Source organism: Bradysia coprophila, assembly GCF_014529535.1.
Source record: "Bradysia coprophila strain Holo2 chromosome IV unlocalized genomic scaffold, BU_Bcop_v1 contig_144, whole genome shotgun sequence".
In the NCBI taxonomy this organism is placed as follows: Eukaryota; Metazoa; Arthropoda; class Insecta; order Diptera; family Sciaridae; genus Bradysia; species Bradysia coprophila.
Genome location: NW_023503373.1, coordinates 2,507,728 through 2,516,908, shown reverse-complemented (window position 1 = coordinate 2,516,908; position 9,181 = coordinate 2,507,728). Strand labels below are relative to the sequence as shown.

Here is a 9,181-nt window from a genome sequence, read left to right as displayed (position 1 = left end):
AGGAAAATGGTTAAAAAAATGTACTGTAAGAATTGAAACGTAAGAAAACCGTATCACCTGCCACTTGTGAAGCAAACTTTTTGTAAAAAAAATTTTCACAAATTTTTTGGGTCAATTTTTTGTTGAATGCGTTACCCTCAGCGATATCAGTTATTTTGTAAGTAAGATAAAGGACTTGCGTATAGTAAGTATGTAAGTATGTCATTTCGACAGCATCAAAAAAAATTTGTGGAAGTTCAAAAATTCTAGAGAAATGAGCCTGAATCCCAAAAACCAATCTTTGGAATACCTCACTCATGTCGGAAATAACTCAAATTTATCGAAAAATCCGATTGAAGTTAGCTAGTGCCAGAGGAAACATCTGTCATCCCAAAATTTAGGAACCAACTTCCAAACACTTCACTTATATCGAAAATAACCCAAATACATCAAAAAACCGAAGTTAGGTAGTGCCAGAGGTATCATCTGTCATCCCAAAATTTAGGAACCAACTTCCAAACACTTCACTTATATCGAAAATAACCCAAATACATCAAAAAACCGAAGCTAGGTAGTGCCAGAGGTATCATCTGTCATCCCAAAATTTACGAACCAACCTTGGAATACCTTACTCATGTCGAAACTAACCCAACTCCATCGAAAAATCCGATGGAAGTTAGGTAGTGCCAGAGAAATCATCTGTCATTCCAAAATTTAGGAACCAACCTTGGAACACCTCGCTCATGGCGAAAATAACTCAAATCCATGATAAAATCCGATGAAAGTTGGGAATTGCCAGAGGAATCAGTTGTCATCCCAAAATTTAGGAACCAACCTTGGAACACCTCACTTATATCGATAATAACCCAAATCCATCAAAAAATCCGATGGAAGTTGGGAAGTGCCGGAGGAATAAGTTGTCATCCCAAAATTTAGCAACCAACCTAGTGGAAGTTTAAACTTAATGATTCCAGTAATTTCCAACAAGAAACAAATCCTAAAACAACAGGTGTGTTCACCACATTACCATCCATATCATGCAACAAAATATACAACACACACACATATACAAATTGGCTTTTATATGGCATTTGTATGGAGACTTTGGAGAGCTTGAGCTTCCAAGATATGGGTTTTTTCCAGCTTTTGAAAATTCCATTTTTTCTTTTAACTAACTACCGTTAGGCGATTTGCATTATCTGAAAATTCGAAATTTTGCTCATTTTCATACAAACATCAATATTTCGAAGTTCAATATCTGGGCCAATTTTGAAGCTGCAGTGACGTGTAATAGCTCGTTGAACTCGTATAGATTCCTAGATTCCAGCTATTCTAGATTAGGGGCCATTGGAGCCGAAGGACCATTTAAACATTTTTGGTAGTGGACTTGCGCCACGCCCGCTTACTAACGTGTGGGCATAATGTTATTACCACATCTTACCAAGGGGACAGCATATGAATTGATGTAACTACAATTTTTCTAATTTCTAAGGACGAAAGCCGTTTTTTTTTGTTTCAAAACTGTAGCGCCACCGTGGACTTTGGTAACAACATGAAAGATAAAATAGGTCTAGAACTCGAAACAGATAATATGAATCTGAATTATTTTGATCTGTGATGTGATCGGATATTTTTTGATCTGATCTGAATTTATGATGAAAATTTTAATTTATGCAAATCTGAAATAATTTGCGAGTTTGTTCAAGATGTAGCGGGACATTGACCATACCTGTTTCTCATTGATTTACTAAAAACACGTTTCTTTAAGTGGGATTTTCATGATGCGTTTTCCATTCTCATTTTTCAAATATTCAACAGTCACAATTTGTTGGTAATTTTTCAATTTTATAGTTTCCATGGCAAATCATTCAACAGGAAAAAATCAATAATAATTTGAACATTATTGCATGATGTAGATTACGAGTTATGTACATTGTGTAGTGTATAGATTATACACTATAAGAGCCGACGAAAACTATTGTATACGAGTTCATACTACAAATTGAAGAAAATTTTCGTATGAATCTTGGTTTATTTTTTTGTTAAATTGAAATCACTTCGCTCAGCACTGTACGCTTTGTAGGACGAATTTTGACCAATTTTTTTCGATTTGACTTATGATAAGCCCTAGCCGTTTATCGATTCATAAACACGTATTATCTGATAACAATATCAAATTGTGTGTTTAGTTAAACCGATTTAGACATAAAATAGTTATGATTCAATAAATCCAGAACAATACAGACGTCTTCTATAGACCTAAACGATCTCATTTCTTGTTTTTGCTAGTGTTTCCTGGCTTGTGTAATTCAGTCATTGATTCAAAATATTCAACTAGCGACATTTTCATGTTAATAATTCAATTTGGTGATACGTTTTCAGCTTTGTTCGGTTGAAATTCTTTCTAATATCTTTTCGCTGAAAATAAACATTCAACATTTTCAGTCTTGTTTACAACCGGCTTTTTCGAAACTTGATTGAGTGCAATGGATGATAAATGTTTCTTTGTATTTTTTTTATCTCTCAACAAAGTGATGGTGAGCTGAGCATATACAGATTATGTGCGTGTATATTTCGGTTAAAACATACCTACACACCTACTTTCTATACCATTAAAACCGTCTTTGGGAGAGTATTCTTTATCCAAAAAAAATGATGTAATTTTTCACTGTACGAACAAAATAACAACCATGACTTTGCAAGTATTACGTGGTATAATTAATCAACACTTCTGAAGTGGAACTGAATAAAGAGATTTGATTTTGATGCTATCTCTCAATCCTCCCATTCGAAACGAAACAAATGAATTTAAATTAAATTTATTTTTTCCTCGTTTACATCTCAGTAACTGGTCGTCTTTTGATCCAATCCTTAATAGAATCCAGATTGTAAACATTTTCGGCTGTCTTAGCCAAGTTCGGGTATTTGGCTAAAACGTCCGGTCCAGTCCAAATTTTGAACAGTTCCAACAGTGAAGCGAAGAATAGATCAGCCCAGGTTAACTTCGACGCTGCCAAATGACCATTGTTATTCACAGCAAGCTCCTCCAGTTTACCCAGATAAAATGGAACCGTTTCGTTAAGGAGTGTTTCCCTTTTCTTTAGTTTAACAGCCTCGTCAGCTTCGAAATGAACGGCAGCCATTTCTATGAAACAATATTAAAGCACAGTCAAGCTAAGAGAACAACAAATAATTTGAATCACATTTACTTTGCCGCAAATCATTGATTGTATCAACAGCACTGTCGATTTGTAGATTTTCCCAATCGTCCGCACCGGCTAAACCAACAATCTTGGCCACATATCTCAAAATTGCAATGCTCTGATGCACTCGTTTGCCATCTACCTCTAGGACTGGCATTTGTCCCATTGGCATTGCTATATCAATTGAATTTTGCTTTACTGACCCATTGCATTAACTAAAAATGAGTATTTTGAACCTACTCGGCTTCAGTTTCGGCCAATCTTCTCTTTCCACTCGAACATCTTCATATGTTATGCCACCATAGGCTAACGCATACCGAATAGGTTCGGCTAATGCTCTGATATTAAAATAGTACAACTTGTAAGTAGGAGACATTTTTACTTCGATTTTATTAACACAATTTTTAAGAAAATATTTCTCAGAACGAACCACTTATGAAACAATCTGTTGTTTATGAGACCGACAATGTCGACGTATTGTAATCAACTGCTGGGAACAATCGTTTCATTTTTATTATATACTCTCTTCATGATTCTTACATCGCGGTGTGTACAATGTATATACTCGCTATATAGCTCTATAGCACTATTCAAGCCTTCCTTCTAGAAGGTACCTATAGTTTGAGTTTAACATAGAATGACTTTAATTTTAGACGATATTGAGTAAATATGTATGTGTTAGGTGTTAGGCTTCAAATAGGTAATATTTTTAGGTTTTTCTTGCTTATTGGCAGACCTGACATACACTTGAAGCGATAAATATTATCGAATTTATTTTTTCCAGCGCAATTTTTACAAAAATATTTATAAGATGTCTATGATGCGATCCAAATTTTCAATTATTTATTTTATTTGTATTTTGTCGAATTCGATATGCAACTAATGGCAAATCATTGTCATTCAACAGGAGAAAAAAAATAATTTAAACACCATTGCAGATGCAGAAATTAAGCATAACATATAGTATGAACAAGCGTTTGGTCAGTTTTTCCTATTACTCTCAACACAAGGTGTACATTGGTGTGGGTGATGCATCATAAGCTCTTTCGTGTTTCGTGTTGTTATAATATTTGTTTTGTATGGAGGGAAAACAAAAGTTATTTACCTGCTTCTAACGATGACCGGGCACATTTTCCACAACAGAACATCGATTTCGATTAATAAGTTAAAATGAGTTCATTTCTGGAATATTCTATGTGAATTATGTCATTCAGATAAGTGAACACGATAAATTTTAATGGTAAACAGATTATATTCACAGAGGCATAGAAGTTCGGTTTTGACTGTGGGGGCCAATTATATTAAGCATTCAATTTGAAAAAAGGTAAAATGGTTCATCAGGATAAAAATGTACGATTTTGTGGCACAGGTAATTTTATTGTCCCTTTAGCATGAAGTTAGCCTTCAAATTTCAAAGATGTATGCGTGTACGATTGCATGTGCTGTTCGTTTTTATTCACACTAACAAATCATGACTCCTGTCTTTACGAAAGAAATGCAACGCCTATTAAGATAGCATTAGCCTCCAAATATTTCTTATGTTCATGCTAGTAGCAGAGCTATGCTGCTGGGAATCTCGCGTCGGAGTTATTCACAATGATACACAAAATGACATATTTTTTATAGGTCTGTACTAAGGCCATAGGAATTGTCAAATTCCTGTCAGGTTTCATCCATAGAGACAGAGACATGATCTATCAACATTTATATGAAAACCGATCTCTATGGATGAAATCGTGTTCGTTCGGCCAGTCAAAATTCGTGTTGACAGTTACTTGGAACAAACCTGTAAGGAAAATGTCACTTTCTGAGTGATTGCGCGTCGGTGCGAAATTCCTCATTAAGTTAAATCTCAGGTCGGGAATACCCCTATTAACTAATTTTTTACGCATTTACATGGCCAACTTTTATTTATTTCTGCTACAATTTACGTACCAAATTTACGCAATACAGAACATTAAATATTACACCACGATCACATGATAATTGGGGGGCTTACGATTTTATTTTCAGATTGTAATGTGGAATATGTATCATTAATGTCAGTTGTGTTAGACATTTTGTGAGAGGCGTTAAAGACTCTGAGGATATGAGTATTTTTTTGCTAATAAGAAATTGCTATTGCCAATTTCAGAAACAGTAGTAACGAAAAGTATTCGATATCCCATATCATTTTCATTATACGGTACTCGTCATCGTAACCACACTTAATTTTTCGTCAAGTAGTCCTTAACCTCAATTAATTGACGTGAACTGTCCGATTCCCTGGTTTTTACATGAAAATCGTTCGTTCAATAGGTATCTTCCAAGTGCAACATCGAAATGTCAATAGTCATCCACAGACAACATCACCAAACAATCTTGTTTGGAAAATGTTTGGAAAAGCGTTGAGGTTATGACTGAGTGAGTGCGAAGCAACAGAAATATATCAAAATATATGTCATGCTTTTTCGTCGCACTCACGTAGTCAAATGCTTGTTTACCCCAAGGTTCTGAAAGAACAGGTTAAGACACCCACGAAGGCGGTTGACACACAAATTTTGACAAATAGATATATTTTCTTGAACACACTCATTACAGATTGTTTGAAATGTCAACTTGAAGAAAAAAAATTGTTTTTATCAAGTTGACATTTCAAACAATCTGTAGTGAATGTGTTCAAGAAAAAGCATCTATTTGTCAAAATTTGTCTGTCACCGCCTTCGTGATCAACTCAGACGTGTCTTAACCTGTTCTTTCAGAACCTTGGTTTACCCCACGGCTAGTGAGTGCGTTCCATTCGGCGATGTAGCCTATATTTTTCGACATGTCTGACAGCTGGTATCGTGTCTGACGTTTACAAGGTCGTGAAAATAATGTATATATGAGTTATATTTCGGATTTAGCTCTCTATCTCTTACTGTTTTACATGCAATATTTATATAGTCGCATTTTCTGCATTTTAAATGAAACCACTAACACGAAAACGTCAACTTTGCTTCTTTTGACGTTTTTACTCAAGGCTGTAAACTTTGGGGAGGTCACGCTGATACAGATACGCGGGTGATATGGGACTATTTCATAGTCATTTTGGTAGAGTAGAGAATATAGAAAGCATACCATAATTATGCTCCTGGCCATCCCCTCGTTCCAATATAGGTGTCTTCATGTGAACATGTGCTTTGAAACAAATATTATTTTATGTTACCAATATTGCGTGGCACTGATATAAATAGAGCAACTTTTCCAACGGTTGATCAGAATATAAGCAGATTGTAATAATAATACAGTGAAATCGAAGTACAAGTGATGAAAATCTTATCAGCAATTTTCTTGATTGGAATGTTCGCCGTCACCTCCAACGCACAAGGTAAGAAGTAATTTTCCACGAATCAACTATTTCCAGCCAAGATTTAGTTATTGTATAAAGTTAATTAAAGCCACCAAATTTAAATTGTCTGAAAAAATTTATTTTATTTCAAATATTTCTGCTTCGGTCTATATTCGACCATTCTCAAATAATTAATTATGGTAAGTAGTTTTGATCTAGACGTGCCGGATGGAGAACATTTTTAAAGTTTTTGGTCAAACTTATTTCGAAAAGTTGAAGCTTTTTATCATTGTAAAAGTTGTCAAAAATTACCTTTTTTGCAAATTTTGAAACAATAAAATACAATGAAGAAAAAATCAAGACTGTAAACTTTGGGGACTCCCCAAAGTTTACAGCCTTGGCAGTTTTTAACGTTGTATTCATTACAAGTGTTGACTATGCTTCACAAGATTTAATTAAAGTGAATTTATCCTTTCTTTTGTATAGGTGAACCACTATGCCAACCCGGACTTCTTTACACTCAGCCTACCTGCTGCATAATGGGTAAGTGTAAATATTACCTTAAATACGATTCCGGTTACATTAGAAACATCTGAACTACAAGTTCCGAATAATTTAACGATATTTAGTTTTACTTGGAATCTAAATATTTTCTTTTGCTTAGAAAAAGTGGCAATGATTTTCTATCTCTCTATTAGGCGTTTTAGGTAATATTTTATATATTGATTTGGAAAACACATTTTGTGCCACCGAGAATTGAAATACGACGGATTTCAATATCGATAACTAGATTGAAATGTCCAAAATTACAACACCCGTTTTCATGGCTTATTACAACACTCAAACCAGTGTTGAAATGAAATTCGTATGAGTTATTACAGCATTCGTTTTAAAAAAATGCAAAGCAACGTGATCGATCAAATTCGAAGAGTGATTGTTTACAATGAAAATTCTGAATTTTTGTGCATTTGTCTATTTCAATTCTCGGTTGGCACAAAGCATGATGTGTTACACGTATTGTAATGAGATTTTTTCAGCACACGACCCAATTTTCCTTACTCGCTCCGCTCGTAAGGAAAACTTGGGTCTAGTGCTGAAAAAATCAACATTACAATACTTGTAACACAACATACTATTACATCACTTTTTCACATTGTGCTAAATTCGTATGTCAATGTCAACAGGTATTTTAGGTATGAACGAATTTTCTTTACCATATAAACGTAGTAGAATAATTATCAACCATTTCTTTATTATACAGAGTTACGTTGCACCCCGCCTACATCCTCAGTTTCGAATCCAGCAGAATTTAGAGCGGCCTGTGCAAGGCAAGGAGCTAAGGCTATGTGCTGTTCCGTACCTATTCCAGGAGTTCTATCATTATTGTGCCAAGATGCAATCGACGCATAGTGATCAGGAAGACACGAGCTATTATTTATTCACCTAGGCATGCTACCCTGGGTAGACAATTGTTTTGTTGATTATGATCCGTTTTTTTTTTTAAATAAACAACCATTCTACAACAATAACATGTATCTTTCGTTTAATTCAAATAAAATCATGGGAAGACTGAAACTTTTCGTTTTGTATGTTTCTAGCATTTCAAGACGTAATTTTCAATGCCCTAAGAGACACACCTGAACTTTTGAATGAGGCAAAAATTGGCTTTCAAGAAAATCTTACCTCGAATCAAGCAAATTGCTTTGTTTCTACCATTCGCAACCCTTTACTTTGCTGTTTTATCTACTATTACTCAATCGAGGTCGATAATATGTATTACTTTACTAGTGAAGTAATTGGCCTTTCCCCTCACTGGTGAAAACCCATTACCTCCCTCGGTAAGTAAAATACCATACTCTGTCAGTGAAAAAGCGGAAATAAGCCCTCGGATACTTTTACTCATCTGGATACGATTCTACGATAAATTGAAACCAATATGTCAATGTGACGTACAAGGGCTAAACGAAAAATGTTTAATCTTGAAAGTAGGTAGCTAGTCACCACTATAGTTCTATTTATATTTTTATGCAATTCAGTAATGATATTTGTAACTTAGGCCGCCTGTGTGCAATGTTGTATGCACTAGTGCGATAAAAGCCACGTGTTACTGAAGTCACACTAAGGTTACCTTCGGTATTTATGCGATTTTCTTGTTGTATGCAACACAAATCGTATGATGGTATATTATCGCACACGATGTCTTGCCAACCTCGACTTCGGCTCGGACTGGCAATCTGACATCTACTGCGATAATATACACATTCATACGATTCTTGTTACATAAATAACTAAAACGATCGATATATAAAGCTATTGAGATATGACTGACTATTAAAAGTGTAGCAAAGTGGCTAGTTTGGGTATAATTTTGTAAGTAAACAAATAAATAGGTCAATGTAATTTCTTTAGTGTCTCCATTTACTTTAGAAATTTCCAGTTACGAAAACAAACTTAACCACTAAGGAGCTGCCATAATTCTGTTAAAAGACGACACTGTTTAATGGAATTATTATACACCTTTTGTGATGTGTGCTTCAATAAAAAGTTATCTCTTTATCAAAAATAGACTGGGTCAATATTAACGGATACATTGAAACAAAAATGTAGGCATGTAGGCAATTATGTAATTACAGAAGCAAAGTTTGTAATAAACGATACTCTTGTTTACTTAGTTGGTGTTCCTTTGTAG

The 9,181-nt window shown here is 34.7% G+C and overlaps 1 protein-coding gene across 1 annotated transcript; it reads right to left on the bottom strand.

Annotated features, from left to right (window-relative positions):
- Positions 1 to 2,782: 2,782 nt before the first annotated feature.
- Positions 2,783 to 3,681, bottom strand: LOC119071315 (glutathione S-transferase-like). Its single transcript, XM_037176198.1, has 3 exons — positions 3,423 to 3,681; positions 3,189 to 3,356; positions 2,783 to 3,124 (listed from the first exon to the last, which is right to left on the bottom strand). Exons 1-3 carry the CDS (start codon positions 3,556 to 3,558, stop codon positions 2,814 to 2,816), a joined length of 615 nt encoding a protein of 204 aa, XP_037032093.1. The 5' UTR covers positions 3,559 to 3,681; the 3' UTR covers positions 2,783 to 2,813.
- Positions 3,682 to 9,181: the final 5,500 nt, after the last annotated feature.

What these genes read in the sequence shown, in the direction of transcription:
- LOC119071315 (XM_037176198.1), bottom strand. Translation starts at nt 3,558, where the DNA reads ATGTCTCCTACTTACAAGTTGTACTATTTTAATATCAGAGCATTAGCC. An exon ending in TTGGCCGAAACTGAAGCCGA is followed by an intron (nt 3,357 to 3,422) that starts GTAGGTTCAAAA and finishes CAATTGATATAG; the next exon opens with CAATGCCAATGGGACAAATG. An exon ending in AATCAATGATTTGCGGCAAA is followed by an intron (nt 3,125 to 3,188) that starts GTAAATGTGATT and finishes ATTGTTTCATAG; the next exon opens with AAATGGCTGCCGTTCATTTC.